At 40.1% G+C, this 23,459-nt stretch overlaps 1 protein-coding gene across 3 annotated transcripts; it reads left to right on the forward strand.

The window, feature by feature from the left end:
• Positions 1 to 4,422: 4,422 nt before the first annotated feature.
• Znf200 (zinc finger protein 200) lies at positions 4,423 to 14,897 on the forward strand. 3 transcript variants are annotated; one of them, XM_026385253.2, is made up of 5 exons: positions 4,423 to 4,495; positions 4,702 to 5,517; positions 6,132 to 6,223; positions 6,518 to 6,635; positions 12,910 to 14,897. In XM_026385253.2, the coding sequence occupies exons 2-5, from the start codon at positions 5,268 to 5,270 to the stop codon at positions 13,605 to 13,607; spliced, it is 1,158 nt and encodes a 385-aa protein (XP_026241038.1). In that variant the 5' UTR covers positions 4,423 to 4,495; positions 4,702 to 5,267; the 3' UTR covers positions 13,608 to 14,897. The 3 variants fall into 3 exon arrangements, with proteins under 3 accessions (XP_026241038.1, XP_026241037.1, XP_026241040.1); XM_026385252.2 differs by having other exon boundaries at positions 4,423 to 5,517; XM_026385255.2 differs by lacking the exons at positions 6,132 to 6,223; positions 6,518 to 6,635 and having other exon boundaries at positions 4,423 to 5,517.
• The last annotated feature ends 8,562 nt before the right edge of the window (positions 14,898 to 23,459 follow it).

A 23,459-nucleotide genomic window follows, 5' to 3' on the forward strand; every position in this document is an offset into this window, starting at 1 on the left:
TGGGGATGTAGCTCAGTAGTAGAATGCCCCAGTACGACCAAAAGAAAAAAAGAGTTCTCCAAGTTAAGGGATTCCAGGCTGGTGAGACCACATGACCCACAGCTTGCACCAAGCATGATAAAATCTCAGACACCAGGTTTTCAAAACCAAATTGAGCTAAGCTTCCTCTTTTCACTTCCCTGGGGTAGGCTTACCCTGACGCACCAGATTCCTCACGACTTCCTGTGTTGCATTTGTCTGTTGGTGCCACCAACGAGAGAAGAAAGCAATTTCCACATAGATGAAGCGACGGCTGGGATCCGCCTGGAGAGCGGAGATCACCGAGTCTAGGATGTACTGCACACCCGCGTGCTGGATTTCATTGTGGATGCCATAGAAATACTGGTCCACGGTCTTGAGCCAGCCCACGTCGTCATGTGTGTGGGCCACCAAGTGTACATTGAGCTTGTTTGGCTTCACTCTCGGGCATGTCTCGTATCCGGCGGCTCGAGCGCCCGGAGCCGCCAGCAACAGCAAAAACAGAAAGGCAGGAGCCGCGCACGCAGGGCGCGGGAGTTCATCCAGGGCTCGGCGGCGTCCTGGCAGCCGCCAGCGCAGACCCACGAAGCCTGCGCGCGGCGACCCATCGAGAATTGAATATTTGACAAAAATTATGGACATGCTACTTTTAAGAATAGAAAGGGCCATAGTTTCCTCTTAAATAATTGTATTAGTTTGCTTTCAGAACACCGAATATTATTATTGTTGCTATTCGGCCCTTTTCTTTTTTCCTTTTTGAAGATGTCCTCTCTAAATTGCTGAGGCTGGTCTCAAATTTCCAATCCTCCTGCCTCAGCTTCTGAATTGCTGGAATTACAGATGTACACCACCACATCCAACCTGAATGTTATTTTTTATGAGGAAATGTGACTTAAAATAAAATAATAAAATACAAGATTACCAAAAAAATTAAATAATTCACTTTATTTTACAAAAAAGATTTTTCCATTTATTATTTTAACTTTAATTTCTTTAATTGTATATGACAATGAGCATCATTTCATGTTAAAAGGTTAAGATCTGGTGTTATTTCAAAACCACTGATGGTATATATTTTACTGATCAGTTTTTAAGAACAGGATGCCATTGAATTTAAAAATATTTATCATTCTATTTATCTTTTTTCATTTTCAGATTTTTTTATTTTTAGTTACTGAATTGATAGTCATTAAATGAGACAATTTTAAAAAGTTTATTCCCCTCTATTTCTACCCTCTACTTACTAGTAACCATATTAATAATAGTCCAATGTGTATCCTGCCATACAAACATACACAGGGTATTTTCTGTTTGTTCCAAAAATGTAAATATGTGTTATATACATATTTCTGAACTTGCTGTTTTTCATTTAATATTCTTTTATTTGGGGTACTGAACCTAGAGGCACTTTACCACTGAATTATACCACCATCCCTTTTATTTTTTGTTTTAAGACAAGGTCTCACTAAATTGCCCAGGCTGGCCTTGAACTTGTGATCTTCCTGACTCAGCCTCCTGAGTCACTGGAATTTCAAGTGTGTCCCTCATTTAATGTCCTGTGGCCACTCCTCCAGGTCTATCTGCAGTTCTGGTCCATTCTTATTCATAGCTATAGTTTCTGGGGTATGAATACTCCACTTTATCCAACTATATCCTTGCTGATGAACTTGGATGTTGTTCCAGTTTCTGTCATTACCAAGAATTCTACATGAAATTTCTTGAGACTAGATTCACAGATGAGATCGCCAGAGTCAAAGGGCACGTATCTGTACTTTTAGTTTTAACGTATACTACAAGATGACTTCTCACATCTCACAACCAACAGAGGGTCTATTTTTTTCATCTTCTTCATTGCTTGATAGGTGAAAATGGCTGTCCCTTTTTAAAGTGATAATCTTGACTACTAGTGAGATAGGGAATAGAGGAAAATAGGTGTGGAGAAACAGTTCAGGCAGACAGCTTATGAGCTAGGCTCACGCAGAGGATGCTTCTGATTCAATCACAAGTATTCTTTCATTGTCTGACTGGGCAAACCATCAGTCCACCTAACCACAAGGTGTCCACACTCTTGAGGCAGGTCCAGTTGGTTTCTCTCACAGGCACACTACAATCTCCTGACCTTTTTTATTTTTGGCTCATTAAGATGGATTAGCATGTATATTCACACACCCGTTAACTGCTAAAAAGCTGAGCAGGGTTCTACTAAGGGACCTCCCAATTCCACAGAACTGATCCATATTCAATCCCTACTTAATTTCTTTCTTTTAAATGGTTGTATTTGTATTAATTCCCTTAAACAACATAAACCACCAGACCATATGTCCTAAAATGTAAGATGTCACTAATAAACCTGGTAACAGCTGATAGGAACCAAAAGGGCATGCAGAAGCCCCAAAATTTAGTATAAATAATGGAACAAATGAACAGACATTCAAGCCAGCTGATACCCATATGCCCACATGCCAGAGAGCATGAAGAGGACCTGGACTGGCATCCCCACTCTTCTCATCATCTGCCTGATCCTCTGCAACCTGCTCACCACACTCAAACTCTACAGCAGCCTCTTGACCCTGGTGAGAAAGGCGACTTCTCCTCATCCAGCAGTCAATTCCACACCAGAAGCCTCCATCCGTTCCTGACATGATCACTGCGATCTGAGTGAGTGTGCATCTGTTGGACTTAAGGCCTAAGACTTTAAATCTAGCACTTAATCTTAACATGCAGAGGGAGTGTCTGTAATAGGTCTGTCATGATTAAGTGTTTGCAGTGCTTAGAGTTAGCACTAGAATTGTTTGCTTTTAATTGATCATGTATATTGAAGTGCCCAGCATTAAAGACTATCATTTCCTTGATTAAGAACCTATACAGGGGCTGGGGATGTGGCTCAAGCAGTAGCGCGCTCGCCTGGCAGGCGTGCGGCCAGGGTTCGATACTCAGCACCACATACCAACAAAGATGTTGTGTCCGCCGAAAACAAACAAACAAAAAGAACCTATACAAAAAAACAAAACAAAACAAAGAACCTATACAGGGCTGGGGTTGTGGCTCAGCGGTAAAGCACTCCCGTAGCACATGAGGCCCTGGTTTTAATCCTAAGCAACACATAAAAATAAATAAAACAAAGATATATATATATATATATATATATATATATATATATATATATTATAATTACTATACAGTAAAATTGTATTGAGTAATTTTGAGTTTTGAGTGAATAAAACACTGAAAAGGGCAGAAGCACGTGGCGATTCTTTCTCGCTCCCCTCAACTGCAGATATCGCACTTTTGCCCTTGGCGACAGTGAGTCAGCTATAGCTAGCTAAGAAAAGCACTGGTTTTTATTTTTACCTTCATCATCCTGCTGAAGGCTTGGTGTGACATGGAAGTTGTCCTGACTCTGCCCGGTGCCTCACCGGGAATGAAATGATTACGGAAAAATGCAGAAAGAAAAGTTGCTATTCCACCTCTATGGGAGGCTGAAATTGAGAAAGGAAACGGAAACGGCTTGAGAAGGAAGGGCTAGGATTTCTCAAAAGGTGCAGGTCCAAAAGCAGGGTAAAAGTTGGCAAGCCAGGGGCTGGGGAAGTGGCTCAAGCGGTAACGCGCATGAGCGAGGGGCGCTAGGTTCGATCCTCAGCACATTAAAAAAATAAAATAAAGATGTTGTGTCCAAAATATTAAAAAATTCTCTCTCTCTCTCTCTCTCTCCTCTCTCACTCTGTCTTTAAAAAAAAAAAAAAAAGATGTTGTGTCCACTGAAAAAAATAAATATTAAAAAAAAAAATCTCTCTTAAAAAAAAAAAAGTTGGCAAGCCGGGATTGGGGAGGGACGTCCAGCTCTGCTCTACTGGCCCCACAGCACCAAGACACTGCCAACCCACACCCGCCACAGCCAGACCGCCTCCGCAGTTCCCGGCCTGCCCGGAAGCTGCGGAGCCCCCGCCCACACCTTCCGGTGCAGAAGACAGCCGGCTTCCGGTAGGACCTCCGCCCTGTCCCGCCCCAAACACCGCCTCCTCGTGGTCTCCCATTGGCTGTGTGGCCCAAAACTACGTTTCCCAGTAGACCGTGGAGTCATGCTGGCTGAAACGGGAGGGGTGTACCCCGTCATGGTGGATCGGAGCTAGCCCCCTCCTTTCCGTCTTCTGAGCGGAACCGCGGAGAGAGCGGCTCCCGCCGGCCTGGCTCCGCCTCGCGCCCTGAGGACTCTGGCGGCTGACCTCGAGTCTCGCCTTACCGGGCGCAGACTGCGCGCTCCGAGCGGGGAGACCAGGCTTCCCCGCCGGAAGCGAGTCACCGGACGTGGCGTCACAGAGCAGGAGGCAGCCGGCCTCCCAGAAGGCACCGCACTGGGCTGTCCTCCCAACTGAAGGCGGCGCGTTCCAATAGTTGCCGGCGTCTCCTCTTCTCTTGCTGGTTTCCTGGTCTGTCAGCCGTCCTCAGCAAGCTCCTGGGGGCGAAAGGGCTCCGAGAGGTGAGGGCTCCGAGGGGCGGGAGGCAGGCGGAGGCACCAAGTGCGATCCATTGCAAAGATCTAGGCGTGTAGGAAGCCGGTGCGCGCCCCCGGCAGTGCCGCCGGCCGAACTTGGCCATCGAGCTGTTCCTCGGCCGGTGGGAAAGACCCCAGAGTGGGCCTGGCCCTGTCGGCCCCGGGGTGATGTTCCTCGTCACTCTCAACAGGGATTTGGCAGAGCAGTCATGTGGCCTTTCGTTTGCTCCCTGGGAGACATCAGCCACCTCCAAGGGGTACCTGAGCTGCGGCCTGAGGGGCCAACCATCAACCTGCTTCTAATCATTCGCCCTCGGGGTTGGACTCCAGATTTTTCTGTTCCAGCCCATATTTCTCTGAGCAAGCATAAGTTAAACTACTTCCCAATGGATTTTGCACTTCATATTTCTGGGGAAGATGTCCCTTGGCCTGCCGGCCGCCTTTACCCACTTCTCTTTGGTTCTTGAGTTTTGATTTTTAATTTTGGAGTCTTCCTTTCAGACCGTCTTTAAAAATATGCTATTCAGGGACCTTCTGTTTCAGATACGACTTCCCTTTCCGGCTGTCTTTGCTTTCTGGTTTAGATCTTGTGTGTCCTCGCCACCCAACCTGTATATTGGAGCATCGTCATGCCCTGCTTTGTCTTGTGGGTAATCCATGGTTTCTCTGTCTGCAGCTTTGCTCTCTGGCAGATTTTATTCCGTAAGAGGTGGCTCTAGAATCCCCCAGAAACGAGTGTGGTCTTTTATTGCAAGGCATGATGACTGCAAAAGTGGTTCCCATATCCCCAAAGCCAAAGCAGTCCTTTATAGTGAGAGTTCCTCCAGACTCCAAGCTGGGCCAAGACCTCCTTCAAGATGCCACTAGTGGGCCCAAGACCATCCACCAGCTGGTACTGGAGCACTTCCTTACCTTCTTGCCCAAGCCAAGCCTGGTCCAGCCCAGTGAGAAAGTCAAGGAGACCTTGGTTATTATGAAGGATGTGAGTTCAAGCCTTCAGAACAGAGGTGAGGAGCATGTGCTTGTTTCACTAGAAGAGACGGTGGGTGGTACGGGGGGCTGAGACAGACTTCTATATTAGTCAGAATTAAGAAGAGGATGATGGGTGTTTAAAAGGGAGCTAATTTTAATATGTTGGGGTACTTGCTTTCTTCTCAAGCTAGAGATTAAGTGATATGACAAATGTGTGTAAAACCACAGAGTATGAGGTGTGTATATCTTTCTGTATTGTCAATTTCATCCAAACATTCTGGGGGGAATATCTTTTTAAGAATAAGGAAATAAGATGAATTATCAACTTAACTTCAGTTTATGTGGGATTTTAGAGATTTTGTGCTTTCTTAGGGCATCTTTTCACTTTGCTGAAAACCCCAACCTCTTCTGTAGTGACTCTCTCTTGGAGATTTTGAAAGGTGTTTAAGGGAATTCTTTTCATAATGAGAAGACACCAAAGGTTCAAGACCTGGGGTTTATGGCTTAACTTTTTCAGGGCTCACTGGAGAAGAGAAGGCTGTGGATTGCCTGCCAAAGGAACAAGGACAACTTGGCTTGAATGTGTAGGCCACATGTCTGTATTAGAGTCACTGAGTTTTTCACTAACTATAGCTTCCTCTTTTCCCAGTGCAACCTCGTCCCTTAGTGAAGCTTCTGCCCAGAGAAGGAGTCCAGCAGAAACAGGAGACAGTGTCTCTGTGTTTTAAAGCTGACTCTGAGGTGGGTTTAGTTCTACCACTCACTGTCTGAGTGCATCACATTCTCTGCTATTGCAGCCTTCCCTTCTTGGCCAACCCATGCATAACCTTCTTGGGAGCCAGCCTTCTTGGATGTTTCTTTTCTGCTTTCTTCTGGCTCCTCTTAGTCTGGCTGTCCTATCTCTACTGCTCTGTGTGGAGTTTATAGATCCCTTTCGCCATCCTTTTCTTTGATCTTTGTACCTAAGTCTTCCTTGCCACAGGGCTGCTAAGGAGCCTCAGTTACTAAGAAGAAGGGGGCTTCTTGTTCTTTCAGGAGCTGGTGGTCTTTGAGGATTTGAATGTATTTCACTCCCAAGAGGAATGTGTGAGCATGGATCCTGCTCAACAGCCCACATCAGAGAAGGACAGTGTTGGAGAGATGATGTTACTAAGTAAGAAATCAAGTATTTTGTGTATTCAGATTGTGTGCTATAGCAAAAGTGTGTCCTTCATTTCTGGAACCTTTGAGGTACTATTCACACTTGCTAAAGCACAAGCACATTTATGTTTTCCTTTGTTTTATTCCTTGTGGCAGATCCTAGCCACAAAATTCCAGCTGTGGGTGGCCATTTTCCCTGTACTTGAAGGCACTGAGGGAAGAAAGGATTTCTTTTAGTAAGCAAGATCTGCAAACCAATGGAAAATGTGGGCAGACTGTTTTTGAACCCTTTTTCTGGAGTTTGTTCTCCCAAGTATATTTTGAATTAGTGTTTTCATTGGACACATCACTATTTTAAGTCCCTCTCTTCTCTCTCTTTTTTTTATGTTTAGTAGGTGTGAAATCCACTAGTATAAGTGAAAGTATACCTCACTTTCAATAAAAATAATACCTAACACTGTACTGAACACTTATATGCTAGGCATTGATCCATATACTTTGCGTGCATTTATTGTTTTATGTACTTCTCACTTTATTACTGTGGGAATTGTTATTACTATATAGATGACAAACTGGAGTAAAGAAGAGGTTAAGAAACTTTCCAGAGGCTCATAGAGCTATATCTCCCACCCTTTTAAAATGTTTTTATTTTGAGACATTCTCACTAAGTTGCTTTGGTCCTCACTAAGTTACTGAGGCTGGCCTTGAACTTGCAATCCTCCTTCCTCAGCCTCCCATGTGGGTCGGGATTACAGGCGTGTGCCACCACCCACAGCTGAAGCAGGGATGTGGACTAGGGGAATCTAGTATCAGAGTTTGTAGTCATGACCCAGAGCTGTGTGGCCTCTTGGCCACATTCTCATAATTTTATCAGTTTCCTGTAAGGTCTGTGAATGGGACTGCCTTTATTTGTCCTTATTTTCCAAATATCCCCAGTGCTACATGTGAATTGATTTGGAAGCAGCCTTGCTGTAACCTGCTTAGACATGCTTCAACTTTCCTCTAGAAATATGTTGCTACCCTAGAAGCAGATGCCTTCTGTTTTTCTGAGTGCCTAATACTTTTAACTTTTCCCTCATCTGAGGCTGAAGTTGAGCAGAGAGTAAGATGGGGGAGTTGCCTGGAGTCACACAAATAAATTATTACTGTAGAACCTTCAGCTGCATTGAACTGTCTGCTCAGAGCGAGTGATGTATAATGGGCCTCCCACTGGATGCTTTCTCAAATATATTCTTTATTGTAGAGATAAGTATAAAAAGATTAGATTTATTACTCTGGGTTTTTCCTGGGTCTTGGGCAAAGCTAATATTATTTTGTATGACTGATTATCAGGTATGTTGACAATCCTTTAGCCATGTACTTTGGAGCCCTAAAACCTAATCTTCATCTTTCCCACCTCCATTTCTCTGCCCATACCTTGAAGGTTTAAACTTAGAGTCATTCACCAACATTTCATAAATGCTACGTGCTTTTTCCTTAGGCAGGGTTGGAGTTGATATTCAGCACGTTACAAAGATATGTAATGCTCCATTCCTTCCTTCTACCACCCTCCTCCAATGTGGTTTGTCAGACAAGTTGATTACTTTACTTTAAAAGATAAGCAGTGTGGAATTTGTATCGATATGAAGAGCTGTCACAAGGTTAAGGCAGGATTTAGATCTGGTGATGGAATTTGGAAGATGCATTTGATTTTAGATGAGATTAAATCTATGGCAAGAAATAAAATGATTGTCTTCTGTATCTTTGTAAATTGGAAACTGGAAGACAGAAGGATATAGAGAATTGGAAATCAATCAGCATATAAGTGATGGTTGAGTCATATTTAATCATTTGCAAAGGGAAAAGTATAATGGTTGAATCTCATAGAGACAGGAGCCAAAGGAGAGTCCTTAACATAGGAAATCAGAGAATATGTGTATCAGTCCAAATGAACTGCATAAAGGGGGTTGGGGAAATAGCTCAGTTAGTAGAGTGCTTGCCTAGCATGCACAAAGCCCTGAGTTCAATCCCCAGCACCACCAAAAAACAAAAACCACTAACCCCAAATGAACCGCATAAAAATAGGTGAAAAAAACTGTTAAGCAAACTTGGGTTAAAGAGAGAAATACAAATAAGAATTGCATAATTTTTCTAAAAGATACTATCAGAATCTATGATGTAACCTAAAATGATGTTCAAAAGAAAATTCATGGCCACTAAATGTGTATTAATTTAGAAAAAAGACAATAGATCAGCCTCTGATTTAAAGTTATAACAACAGTAGGGTAAATTTAAAAAGAATATAAGATTAGAAATTAATGAGTTAAAATGAGGGAAAAGCCTGGAAAAATAGAGTAAGTAGAAAAATGTAAGGGGTTGGGGATGTGGCTCAATTGGTAGCTCGCTTGTCTGGCATGCGTGCGGCCCGGGTTCGATCCTCAGCACCACATACAAAAACAAAAGATGTTGTGTCCACCAAAAACTGAAAAATCAATATTAAAAAATTCTCTCTCTTACTCTCTCTTAAAAAAAAAAGAAAAATGTAAAATTTTCAGAGGAAATTAGAATTATCAAAAATTAGCCCCCGATTCAAGAAAGAACACCAACTTCCAACAGTTTCACAGAAGATTTCAGGCAGTTCAGTTTCACTAAAACTTCCAGAGTACAGAAAAAGAAGGAAGATTTACAAATTCTATAAAATTAGTAGAACAAAAATACCAAAACTTGATTTAAAAAAATTGCTGTAATCAAGTAATATTTAGTCTGGGAATGCAAAAGTAACTTAATAAACTATTAAGAATTGAAGAAACAGCTGAGTATTGTGGAGAATATTTGTAATCTCAGCAACTCAGGAAGCCGAGGTGGGAGGATTGCAGTTTGAGGTCAGTTTCAGCAATTTATCAAGATCCTAAGCAACTGTCTCCAAAAAAAAAAAAAAAAAAAAAAAAAAAAAAAAAAAAAAAAGCTAGGTTCAATCCCCAGTACCAAAATAAATAAATTAATTAATTTTTAAAAACTACCTCTATTTATATGGTATAATTATGTAACTGGAAACCTCCAATAATGTCTAAAAACTTACTACAAATAATAAGAGCATTCAGTAAGGCAAAGGAATGTGAAATAAATGAACAAAAATCATCAGATTTTGAAATGCAAAAGAAAAAAATCATTTGAAAGGTGTGGTGGAAGACTCTACTAAAATAGTAACATTAACTACCTAGGAATAAAGTTATTTGCAAAATATATGAGGAAACTTGGAAAGGACACAAAAGTAGAAGAAAAAATAGGTTCATTTTGGCTTATGGTTTCAGAAGTGTCAGTCCATGGTTAGCTCTTCTCATTGTTCTTGGCCCTGTGGCAAGGCATCACATTGGGCAGGGAGTAGAAGCTGGAGCACAGCTGCTCACCTCCGGGCAGCAGGAAGCAGAGAGGAAGAGGCCGGGGTGTCAATATTCCCTTCAAGGGGACACTCCCAATCATCTAAGGTACTTCCACTAGCCCCCCTCCCAAAGGTTCTGCCACCTCCCATATCACCACAGGCTGGAAACCAAGTCTTTAACATATGGGCCTTTGAAGGATAGTTAGTTAAGACCCAAACCATATCACCCTGTCAGATATTAAAACAGCCCACAAAGTCTCCATAATTCAAACAGTGTGATATTGGCACATGAGTAGATGGATTCCAATGGGATGGAATACAAAGTCCAGAAATGACTGCAAATACATGTAAAGTCAGATCTCATGTCAGCAAAGTAAACAGAATTTTATTTTATTATTTTTTTATTTATGAATTTGTTTGTTTGTTTGTTTTGTAGTATCTGGGATTGAACCCAGCTTCACTTTACCACTAAGCTATATCCCAAGCCCTTTTTTATTATTTTGAGACAGGGTCTCGCTAAATTGTAGGCTACCCTTGAATTTGCAACCCCCTTTCCTCAGCCTCCCAAGTAGCTGAGATCATAAGCATGCACCACTGCCCCCAGCAAAGAGGGACTTTTGGGCAAAAGGTATTGCGACAGGTGAGAAGCCACTAGTGAATCATTACCTTACTTAACATTACCAAGAACTCCAAAGGGATCAAAGGTCTTTCAAGCAAACTAACACAAAAACAAAACCACAGTTAGAAAATATGGATGAATTCTTTTGTAACCTTGGGATAGTAAGGCTTTTGTAATTAAGGTTCAGAAGTCTAGCAGCTTTGAAAGAAAAATAACAAAATACATAAAAATTAAAACTTGTGCATGGCAGAATAAGAAAAAATATATAAATAAAATACAATATATTGGAGACAGTGTTTGCAACTGAGGCAGAAAAAAAAAGTCAGAAGAATAGCCAGCAAACAAAACTGTGAAATCTTGAAAGACTGATGTATTTTTTTTTCTGGTTTTAATGTGGAGTTATAGAGGAATAGTTCAATTTTTTAAAATATTAATTAATGATGATTGACAAATTAATGATGATTAAGTTCTATAATAATTAATGATGATTAAGTTCTATAATATATAAAATGTATATATTTATGAAATTAATAATAAATTATTTTGTAAATTAAAATTACAGTGATGCATTGCTTTATAACTGTGAAACATTTTAAAATTTTATATTGGCAAGATGAAGTAAAACTGATAACTCATACAATAATGGTTATATTGACATTGATACAGTGCTGGAAAGTAGTATGGTAATTCATATCAAGAGCAGTGATGAGCTAGATCCTGTGGGCGCATGCCTATAATCCCAGTGACTTTGGATGCTGAGGCAGGAGGATCACAAATTTAAGGCCAATCTCAACAACTTAGCAAGACCCTGTCTCAATTTTTTTTAAGAAAAGCTGGAGCCAAAGCGTGGAGCAGGTGGAGCTGGCAGCGCAGGCCAGAGGCATGGAGTGCGGGTGGTCATAGGGAGTTTTTTGGGAGGGGGGCTGGGGATGTGGCTTGGAGGTGGAAAAGAAAGAAAGAAAGGGTGGGGGAGGGAGGGAGGGAAGTAAAGGAGGAAGGAAGGAAAGAAGGAGAAAAAACAGTGTTAAAAATTGGCATATGCAGGGCTGGGGTTGTGGCTCATCGGTAGAGCACTCACTGCACATAAGGCATTGGGTTCACTCCTCAGCACCACATAAAAATAAATAAAATAAAAGTATTTTTAATGTTTTTAAAAAATGGCATATGCTTTAACCCAGCATTTTCATTATTCTAAGATAGTAATTTAAAAATAATTAAAAAGAAAAAATCTATTGAAGTGAAACTGCTATAATGTAGCAGAGATTTACATCCCATCTTGTGGATCAGTCACATGAAGGGGTTGGTTTCAACCTTTTACTTTATCCTCCATCTGTTCTCCAGAATTTAGAGCTTACTTGTCACCCCACCTATTCACAACAGACTTTTCCCACTTTGCTACCTACTTTTTATAATCTATTGTTTTATACAGACATTATTTTGAGCTATAATATAAAAAAAGAGAAGGCTATATATCATAAGTATACAGCTCAGTTTTTCACAAAATGTACACAGTTATCTAACACCCACAATTATTGTTCTTAGCACCCCAGAAATTTCTCTTGTCTCCTCCCAGTCATTACTCCCCTTCCTTCCCAAAGAAAAACTGCTGATTTCTAATGCCATAGTTGCATTTTATTGATTGTAGTAAATTCTTTAATAGCCAAATACCAATCACTTGTGTGAATATGCAGTGCCTTCTTTAATTTTGGCCATTTTGAATTGTTTCCAGTTTTTTCTTTCTTTCCTTTTTTTTTGATGGTGGTGCTGGGGACTGAACCCAGGGCCTTGGGCATGTGGAGCAAGTGCTCTATCAACTAAGCTATATCCTTAGCCCTCCAGTTTTTTTCTTGTATATGATATTGTAAAATTGGTAAAATATTGCACTGTTTAGCACAGTAAAAACCTGAAACACTTCATTCTATCACTAGACTCCGAAGATTATGAACCGTGCCCTTTATTATGCATATCCTTTACCCCTGGGGGGGGGGGCGTGTCCTTAGCTGAGTGCTCCTACACAGAATATAAGGTCAGTATGAACTTTGTGCCAGTTGAGAAACAAATATGTGAAATCTTTTAGTGCATTCCCACTCACTTTTTAAGAAAAGTGAAAAGAGGACTGTGGGAGACAGACTGACAGTCATCTATCATGTGCTCAATAAGAGTAGAAAAAGAGGGTTCATGATGGTTATCTGCCAGACTTCAAATATCTGACTTTCAAGGTTATTGTTTCATAAGATACCCAGCTTGTCTTTTCCTGCCTGGTATTGTTCTGTCCCTCAAATTTATTACAGTTTCTCTCTGTTTCCACAGCCAATGACAGTCCTACAAGTGAAGATCTTCAGAAGGGAAATTGCGGAGAAAAGTCTTTGGATGGTGATGGAGTGGATTGTTCCTTGGTCTCTGAGCAACCTCCAGGTAGCCAAGAAGAAAGACTAAATACATCCATTCCACAGCAAAGGAAAATGAGAAATCTTTTAGTTACTATTGAAAATGACACTCCACTAGAGGAGCTCTCGAAATTTGTGGACATCAATGTTATTGCACTTACTCGGAGTCGGAGAACAAGGAGATGGTACACTTGCCCACTGTGTGGGAAGCAGTTTAATGAAAGCTCTTACCTTATTTCCCACCAGAGGACTCACACTGGAGAGAAACCCTATGACTGTAGCCACTGTGGGAAAAGCTTCAATCATAAAACAAACCTCAATAAACATGAGCGAATCCACACAGGAGAGAAGCCTTATTCCTGTTCTCAGTGTGGGAAAAACTTTCGTCAGAATTCTCATCGGAGTCGCCATGAAGGAATCCATGTAAGGGAGAAGGTATTTAAGTGTCCAGAATGTGGGAAAACCTTCCCAAAAAACGAAGAATTTGTGCTTCACCTGCAGAGTCATGAGACTGAGAGGCCATACGGTTGCAAAAAATGTGGGAGAAGATTTGGTCGGCTGTCAAACTGTACCCGGCATGAGAGGACCCACTCTGCATGTAAGACCCCAAAGCAGAAATGAGATTGGGAATCATCCTGCCTCAGCCTGAGAAGTTTCACAAGGCTGCCTAAAAACACACAGATATGTGAAAACCTCATTATAGCCAAATTTGGATAAATACCCATGTTGGCTAAACCTCAGTTGTTAGAAAATCCACAGAGAGGGAAATATCTTCAAGGGCTATACCTCAGTTAGCATCCAGACTTCCTGGACTAAGGAGCTTTCTTTGTGAAGTTGTACAACAATATATAGGTCACAGATCCTTTTCCCAAGAATTTAAATTTGAAAGAGTCTGGGGCTGCTTACATGCAAGGTGAGCTGGACAGTCACATCTATTGAAATAGATCTCTTTTCCCTTGCATGGGAATTCACACTTGAGAAAAGAGAACACAAAAGTCTTTATCTGGAATTGATCTCCCAGAAAGAACCAAACTACTGGTTTGTTAAGTCAACAGCTTCTAATAACAGTTCCTATAACGCTTGCATAACATCCTGATATGGCTTGAGTGTTGAATTGTTTACTCTTTGATATAGGAAAACTAAAGCATTTGAATGTCAAAAGACTTACCCTCATTTGTAAGTGATCTAAAATAATTATAAATTTCAAAAACATTTGCAATTTGGGGCTAAAATGGGCTGTTTTATAGAAATCCTTTTCACATCATAATTTGAAGGTCTCTCTACTATTCTTGATTCTTTACAGCTGTTAATCTCAGACAGCTGCCTCATGCCTCTCCCTTGCCAAAAGAGGTTCAGATCACTCAGGTCTGACCATCCAGCACCACTGCTGTCTGGGAAAGCTCTTTAGGATCTTTTCCCTTTGTGATCCAAGGTCTTAACTGCTAGGAAGGAAAACCTGGAAGCTAAAGAAAAGTAACAGACCTACAGACAGGAAAAAGTTGGCTTGGATCCACAACTAGGCATAACCTCCCTTAGGCTTAATTCCCCTTTACACAGTCAACAGACCTTTGAATGGTCACTACCTCACAAGGCAAAGTGTTTAGAGACTATGCCTTTAGTGGTTAGCTCCATTGTTTCTCAAGAAATGGGATTCTATGGGTCTTCTTGTAGTGGATGGTCGTCATCCTTCCTCCTGATAGCCAGGCCCTCCTGTGCGACCTGCCTGGAGTCAAGAACAGTGGTGCCTCAATGGAACTCGTCTCACATTTTGATTAGGGATTCTTGGTCAGTTTTGTTTTTTTTCCCCAAAGTTTTACTTGGTTATTCTGTGTGGAATGGGTTCAGCCTATAAGCCATTTGGGAAGATTTATTAATTTTCACAGATTTTTGTTTTATACCCAGAAACATGCCTTCTTACTTAGTTACAGTATTCCTGTGCAAATTTTTCTATTTTTTTCACTTAAATTCTATCCAATTTTGTTATTTTTCATTTTTCAAATTGGTTAATTCTCTTATATAGGAAAGTTTTTAAAAAATATTTGTGTGCCACCTCACTGAATGGTTTTTTTCAATAATTTCTCAGGAAAAGTTGTTTAGTTCTTTTGTGGTAAACATTTACCATCTACAAATAATAGTTTGTTTCTTTCTGCCTATTGGTATTTTTTTGTTTCTGTTTTTATATTTTTAACATGATTCTAAGGTTTGTTGGTACAAAGTATTCTGAAAAAAAGGACACTTTATGATTCAGTTCATCATAGGAAATCATAATTTCAAAACAAAAATCCTAAACACTTAAAAACAGAAAAATTGCCCTTTATATACTTCCTATATCAAGTCAACAGTGATCTTTAAAAGAAGGGACAAAACTGGCTACCCACACATTCTAGTGATTCTTTGGAAATCCCCACACACTAGGATGGGGTCTCCAGGCTGGTTCTGCCTGGGCCATTGTTGCCTGGTGCTGGTGGGGCAGGCCTGCTGAACCTGGGGCTCCTCCAAGGTGACCTGGCCTGACACCTTCCAGTATTGGCCTGGGTCCCTGGAAATCAAGCAAATTAGCTCAGTAAGGAGCTCATTAACGCTTGAGTAAAAAAGGTGAACACAGCCATGTCAAGTTTCCCAATATAGCTGCAAGCACAAGCACTAGAGAGTGTGAAGAAACAAAGATCCAATTCCAAATGCAACTACAAATAGAAAACATCCATTCCCAAAGATGCTGTGCTGGAGTGTCCTGTAAGGCAGAAGTGGGAGGACAGACCAGGAGATCTAACAGTGCATAGGTAGCTACAAACTGATGAGCACTGGATTCTAGCAGTTACAGGTGGGTTTTCCAAGAGGAAAACAGCTACAAGACATGAAAAAAATGTTCAGGCTTACAAGTAGCCTAAGAATTACAAATTGAAGACAAGATGTCTTGGGGGGGTGGTTTTGGCAAAATATAGCTGACAGCTGAATCCACCCACACTATGATAATGTTAAAAAACATTATTCCTTATCTCAGCCATTTATCATCTGTGTCATCTAAGAATAATAATGACATATAACTCTAAAAAATTAGAAGCCTAAATGATTGGATAAATATAAAAAGTTAACAAAGCTAATAAAATTTTCACTAACCTTAGTTGACAGGGTGGGTCTCCACTTTTTCCATTCTCTGTTGAGTTCACATCAGTTTTACCTCCAACCCAGCATTCCCTGAGCAGCTTTTGTCAGGGTCACCAAAGATATCCGATTTCCCCAAGTACAACATCCAGATATCAGTTTATTTTAGACTAGCAGTTGACATTCTTAATCATACACTTTCTGAAACTTCCCCCACTAGTTTCACAGGACCCTATTCTCCTCTGGCTTTGTTTTTTGTTTGTTTTTGTTTTTTCTTGACTAGGGATCAAATTCCCTAGCCCTTTTTATTTTTTATCTTGAGGCAGGGTATTTCTTTTTTTTTTTTTTTAAATATTTATTTTTTTTAGTTCTCGGTGGACATAACATCTTTTGTTGGTATGTGGTGCTGAGGATCGAACCCGGGCCGCACGCATGCCAGGCGAGCGCGCTACCACTTGAACCACATCCCCAGCCCGAGGCAGGGTATTTCTAGTGGCTGAAGTTGGCCTTGAACTTGTAATTCTCCTCCCTCAGTCTTCCAAGTGGCTGGCATTACAGGCCTGTGCCACCACACTCGGATTTGTTCTGCATTTACTGAAGCCTTTAATCTGTGGTTTCAAACTTTGCTGCCTATTGAAACTACCTGGAGGGCTTTTAAAAAATATATGAAAGCTCAGAGAACACACTAGACCAATTAAATTGGAATTTGATGGGCACAGACATTGATATTTTTTAAGGCTGTATTTGTAAAAATTAATGATACTTGCCAAAGCATAGTAAGGAAGGCTATTTAGGATCATCATGATAGGGGAGAGAAATGGCGTTCAACTCCAAATACAGCACAAACAAGTGGAGATTTATAGCCAAGTAGTATGGTCAGGTTCAGTAGATGAAAATTCACTAAGAGGAAGTGTCAGGGGCAAGGGACATTCTAACTAGACTGACTTGACAGGATTCTTGCCAAAAACAAACCAGGGTGATCAGACATCTCCTGGGGATGGTGTAGAATGAGGGACCTGATCACATTCAGGATAGGATATTCTTGGTAAACTGACTTAGCAGGGTTCTTTTGTTGAAACAATTTTACCAAAAAAAAAAAAAAAAATAGATGGGCCTAGGAGAAGTCTGACTAAAGTTTGGCTAATCAGAGAGTCATTGTCAGCTTCCAGGTGATACCAGTGATCAACCAGGAGACACAATTCTAAATTTTGAAGGGCCCCAGGGCTCAGTCCTTAGCCCACTTCGTGTCTTTTCTGTGAGGTTTTCAACACAATAGAATTATCAAAATAGTTTCCAAAATTACCAATGTCTGGGTCAAAGCCCAGAGGATATTATTCCATTTGTCTGGAACCAGACGGAGAATTGCTGTCAGTTATCTCACCCAATTTCATGGTGCCAAGGACTATACATATAATTAACATTCAGAATACTTCATCTAAGAACAGCAGAACAGTCTTCTCAGGCTTACGTGGAACATTCACCAGGACAGACCACATTATAGGCTGTAAAACACACCTTAGCTAATCTAAAAGAATAGAGGTCATCCAAAGCATACATTCAGATCACAATGCAATCAAACTAAAAAACAATAAGGGAAAGATAACTGAAAATCCCAAAATGTCTAAAGATTAAACAGCATTCTTCCAAATAACAAATGGGTCAAAGACAAAGTGTCAAGAAAATTTAAAGATATTTTGAACAAAGTCCAAATGAAAGTTGTGAGATACAGTAGAAGTAGTGGTAATAGGGAAATTTATAACAAAGAATATACATATTAGAAATACAAAGTTCTAAATTTTGTTTGTATGGTTTTAAATTAAAGCTTTTGTCTGTGACAAAAGACCAAGAAAATCAACTTAAAAGTGAGAAAGGTTTATTTTGGCTCACTTCATTCCATGGTCATTTGGCCCTGTTTCTTTGGGCTTGTGGCTGCACAGTATATCATGGTGGAAGGAGTATATCATGTGTATATCATGTGCTGGAGGAGACCTGTTCATGTCATGACAGCCAGGAGGCAAAGAGGAAGGGACTGAGATCCGATCCCAGTACTTTAACTTTCTTCTGCCAGGCCCCACCTCCTAAAGGCTCTGCCGTCTCCCAATAGCACCACAGGCTAGTGGCCAAGTCTTTGGGGTACACTCCAGATCCGAACTATAGCAGAAAGCGTCCACCTTAGGAAACTAGATAAAGAATGGCAAATTAAAACCAAAATAAGTAGAAAAATAACTATTTAAAGAGCAGAAATAAATGAATTAAAAACAATAGAGGAGGATCTGGGACTGTAGCTCAGTGGTAAAGCACTTGCCTAGTATGCATGAGGCACTGGGGTTCCATCCTCAGTACCACATTAAAAAATAAAATAACGGCATTGTGTCCATCTACAACTACAAAAAATTTTAATAAAAAAAGAAGAAAGTAAATAAAAATGAAAGCTTGTTCTTTCACAATAAAATCAGATGGTATAGAAAAAAGAGGGAAGATTCAAATCACAACTATCAGAAATGAACTAGAGACAACTACTGATCCTTTGGAAAGGATGAAAAGAAAATATTATCAAAAAACTTGATGGCTATAAACTTGATAACCTAAATGAAATGGAGTAATTCCTTGGAACACAACCTACCAAAACTCAAAAGGAGAAATAATCTTAATAGGCTTATATCTATAAAATAAATTTAATAACTAATAGCCTTACAAAACAAAGCACAAGGCCCAGATGGTTTTACTGATGAACTCTACAAAACATTTAAGGAAAAAAATCATGCCAATTCTCTACAATCTCTTCTAGAAAGTAGAAGCAGAAGGAATGCTTCCTGTCTCATTCTATGAGGCTAGTATTACCAAATACCAAAAACAGATGCAGACCAATGTTTTCCACAAATGTGCAAAAAAAATTCTCAACAAAATATTAGCAAATTAAACCTAACAATGTTTAAAAGTAATTACATACCAAGACAAAGTATTTAGTCCATGTTTGCAAGATTTATTCATTATTCAGAATCAATTTTATCAGGCTGGGGATATAGCTCAGTTGGTAGAGTGCTTGCCTTGCATGCACAAAGCCCTGGATTCAATCCCCAGCACCACACACACACACAAAACATCATAACAGAATGTTATCCATCCCCTGAACAGGCTAATGAACAAAAATATTTTTATTAGTTGACAAAGTTTCAAAAAGAGTTTTTAAAGAGATTCCTGTAGTTATCCAGGCTAATGAAGACAAATAACATGATAATATTAATAGATGTAGAAAAACATTTAATAAAACTCAACATTCATTTGCAATTTTAAAAAATGCAATCCAGACACAGAGGGAAACTTAAATGGATAAATAACATGCACAAGAACTTAATTCTGACATGATACTGTGCAAAGATCGGGAATGAGGATATGCCTCTCACCACCCCTATTCAACTGAATATAGGAAGACTTATAGACATGCAAGGACAGTGAACCCTTAATGAATTCAGGAGACTTAGCCTTAAGCATCAGTGCTTGCTAACATTGGAAAAGACAGGACCACCACACATTATGTGCCTTCTAGTTGAAGAACACACCAGCCTCTGTCTTGTCAAAAAATTACAGTTGAATCTGATCAAGCCTCTAGATCCAAATCCCATTTAAAGGAAATAGAGTGGACAGAGAGGAAAGATTTATGATGAAGATGCATTTATTAAAATCCAGACTGTGGGAGATTCTACAGAACAAATAGATCAGTTTCTTCAATGAATGTATTGCAAGGATAAAAGATAGAAGGGTAACTTGTAGTTTAAATGAGAATCTAAATAATAGTTAAGGGACATAACATATGATTGTAATGTGCAGGCTCAAAATCTGGATTCAAAAATCTGGAAGAAGACTTTTCGTGAGAAAAATTGGAAGTTTTTGATAAGGTTAAATAGTTGCTATTATTTTCTAAGGCTTGATAAGGCTATCTTTTTTTTTTTTTTTTTTGGTGTAGATGGACACAACACAATGCCTTTATTTTTATATGGTGCTGAGGATCAAACCTGGGTCCCACCCGTGCCAGGGAGTGCTCTACCACTGAGCCACAATCGCAGCCCCTGTTGTTTTTTTAAAGAGAATCCTGTAGTTACGGATGTAGTAGTAGAGGACTTGCCCACTCTGTGCATGGCCCTGGGTTTAAACATCAGCCCTGCAAGAAGACTGGAAGGGAGAGAAATACACAGAGAAATAATTATAATTATTAAAGATACACAGATAAATAATTATAAATGAAATGATGCCTGAGATTTAAAAAATGGGGGGAAATATTAGTAAATTAAACAGAGGTAGAAAGGAAACAGTATTTCTGTGAGTGGATAATTACTGCACTTAAGTAATGTGTATGTGTGTAGATCAACTTATCTATGCTCTCTTGTGTATATTTTAAATTTTCCACAATGAAGTATTTTTGTTGAAAATTCAGTACTTGCCTAGGAATGTAGCTCAGTGTTAGTGGCTTGCTAGCATAAATAGGGCTCTGGGTCCTGTCTCCAGCACTGCAAAAATAATCAGTACTGTTTTATTAGTTGACAAAGTTTCAAAAAACTTAAAATGCCCAGAAGTTAAGAAAGCAACCTCACTCCCTGATAGAAAACAATTGATCAAAACTTTTTGGAAGGCATTGTAAATATGTATTAGTGTCAACTATCACCCGTCTAAGAATTTATCTCCAAGAAATAATCAAGGACGCCTGCAGGAATATATTTTGAAGACTGGACTAAGGACATATTATTTATAAATGTTGAGAATGAATGGGAGGTTGACAGCCTGAAGTGTGAGGAGCTCTGCTGGCCCACTACCCAGTGAAATTGGTGCAAATTAGCTTTAAAAGCAGCCATAGCCTCTGAAAATGGTCCTAGTGGCAAACAGCAGCAAAAGAAAACATCTATCAAAAAAAAAAAAAAACTATGAAAATTCAATGAGAAAGGTGAGACTGGTATTGAACCAAGACCATTCCAGCCATCTACATTAACAGCTCCGGGAGTCAAAAACTCCATCCTGAGCTGCAGCATTTAACAAAGCAGGACAATCTCTCCTGCCATCTCCAAGCTAGAAGGTTTCATTCTTAGAATGAGCTCTGCTCTATAGCATTCCTCCTCCTTCCCCCAGCTGCCTGCTGCTAAGTCCCTGGTGAGCACAGTAAACAGTTCCCTCCTTCCACTCAACTCCCACAGGCACATGGCATGCTGAGAATACTGTAGCCCCAAAGGCCCTTCCTTTGGATCAAGGGACTGGGTTTCAAGCAATGAGAGGCAAACTAAGAAGACCCCAGGCTGCTGCATCTCTCTCTACCCACCAAATTCTCAGTGCCCAGAGGGAGTGTCACTCAGAAAGCATCTTGTCATTGTTCCCACCTCCAGCTCCAGAGTTCTGACTTGGAGATTTTTGACTGGGAGGAAAAGCAGGTCATAAACAGCTCCTAATCTCTTTCCAAAGAAACTATCTTAATTTACAACAGTGCATGAAGTTTAAACCTAAGGGCACTCTCAAGAGCAGTGGAGGTTTTGTTGAAAGAATTGGGAGGACATTCTTGGATCTAATCCCAGACTGTATAGGCTAGCTAGTTTGCCAGGGAAAGCTAGAGAATAAGATAGCTGGGAGGAGCCTTCCACAGGGTCAGAACAAATATCAAAAAAGACCACAGAAACTATTCCTTTAAATGAGTCTAATTTGGTTAAACTCTTTTGTAGAGGAATTTATGCTCTATTAAAATAGTAGTGCAATCATCTGTAAATTACTGCATTTAACAACTAGTGTGGTCATCAAGAATGTAAGAGAGCCCCACCCAACTCTAGGTCATCCCAGGGTGATTGGCATGCCCAAACTTGCACTTCCATGAGGAGTAACATCAGAGGCTCAGTGCTGTCAATTTAGAGGTTGGAAGATTAGATTTCGTAAAATAACCTAGCTGTTGCTAAATAAATAAACAAGCAAATAACAAGAACAAATCCCTGAGGAGAAGGGAGAAGTACCCAGAGATGCTACAACATATCTTTCAAAATGTCTAGTTCCAACAACAACAACAAAAAAAAAAGTAGAAAATATGCCAACAAACACCCCAGAAGATTATGACCCACACACCAAAAGAGCAGGACCAGAAATTGCCTGTAAGAGTGACCTGATATCAGATTTACCAAAAATATTTCAAAGTAATAATTATTAAAATGTTCACAAAACTAAAGGGTAGTGTGATTAAATAAGTAAATAAAAGTACAATGACAATACCACATGAAATAGGGGATAAGGAAATAGAAAAGGTGAAAAAAGAGCCAAATGGAAATTCTGGAGGTGGAAAGTATAATAAATTAAAAATTCAATACAGGGCTCGACAGATTTGGACTATGTATTGGATGGTTTTCCATCACTATGACAAAATACCTGAAAAAAATCACCTTAAAGGATGAAAGATTTATTTTGGCTCAGTTTCATTGGCTTCAGTTCGTAGTTGTCTGGTCCCATTGCTGTGAGCTTGTGGTAAGACATAACATCGTGGTAGGGAGCACATGGTGGCGCAGAGTTGCTCACCTCATAGCAGCCAGCAGAGGGAGAGAAAAGAAAGGGGCCTAGGACAAAATAAACTTCCCAGGTGTGTTCTAGAGTCTCTACCACCTCCTAATAGTGTCATGAGCTGGGGACCAAACCCTCAACATATGAGCCTTTGGGGGACATTCCACATCCAAACCATAACAAACTGATGGAAGGATTAGCAAACTTGAAGGTGAAGTGATAAAGATTATGCAAGATGAAGAACAGAGAAAAATGAACAGAGCCTCAAAGAAATGAAGACAACATTAAATGCACCAAATACGCATAGGAGTATTAGAAGGAGGGGAAAATATTTAAAGAAATAACTACTGAAGCTGGGCATGATGGTGCACACCTAATCCCAACAGCTTGGGAGGCCAAGGCAGGAAGATGAAGAGTTCAAATCCAGCCTCAGCAACTTAGAAAGACCCTGTCTCAAAAAATAAGAAGGGCTGGGGCTCTAGTTCCATGGTAGAGCACTTGCTGAGAACTCATGAGGCCCTAGATTTCATCCAGTATTGAAAAAGGAAAAAGAAAAAAGTCTATATCAAGGCTTTTTTTCTTCCAAGATAGTCGATGTTTCACTTACAAAAGACAAACACTAAGTTTCCCACAGTAGAAAAAAATGGAAAAGATTTTCTTACAAATTTGTTCCCTCCATGATTTTTGAAGCTATTTTTTTTTCAACCAAGAGATTTATTGCGGGGGGGGGGTGCCCAAAGGGGAAGAAAAGGAGAGGAAGAGAGTGCCAGGGACCAAAAGGGAGTTCTGACCAAAAGGGAGTTCTCCTTTGAAGAACTCCCTTTTGGTCCCTGGCAAGAGAGCAGCCTGAAGTTC

This window comes from Urocitellus parryii, chromosome 9 (assembly GCF_045843805.1).
Source record: "Urocitellus parryii isolate mUroPar1 chromosome 9, mUroPar1.hap1, whole genome shotgun sequence".
Classification (NCBI taxonomy): Eukaryota; Metazoa; Chordata; class Mammalia; order Rodentia; family Sciuridae; genus Urocitellus; species Urocitellus parryii.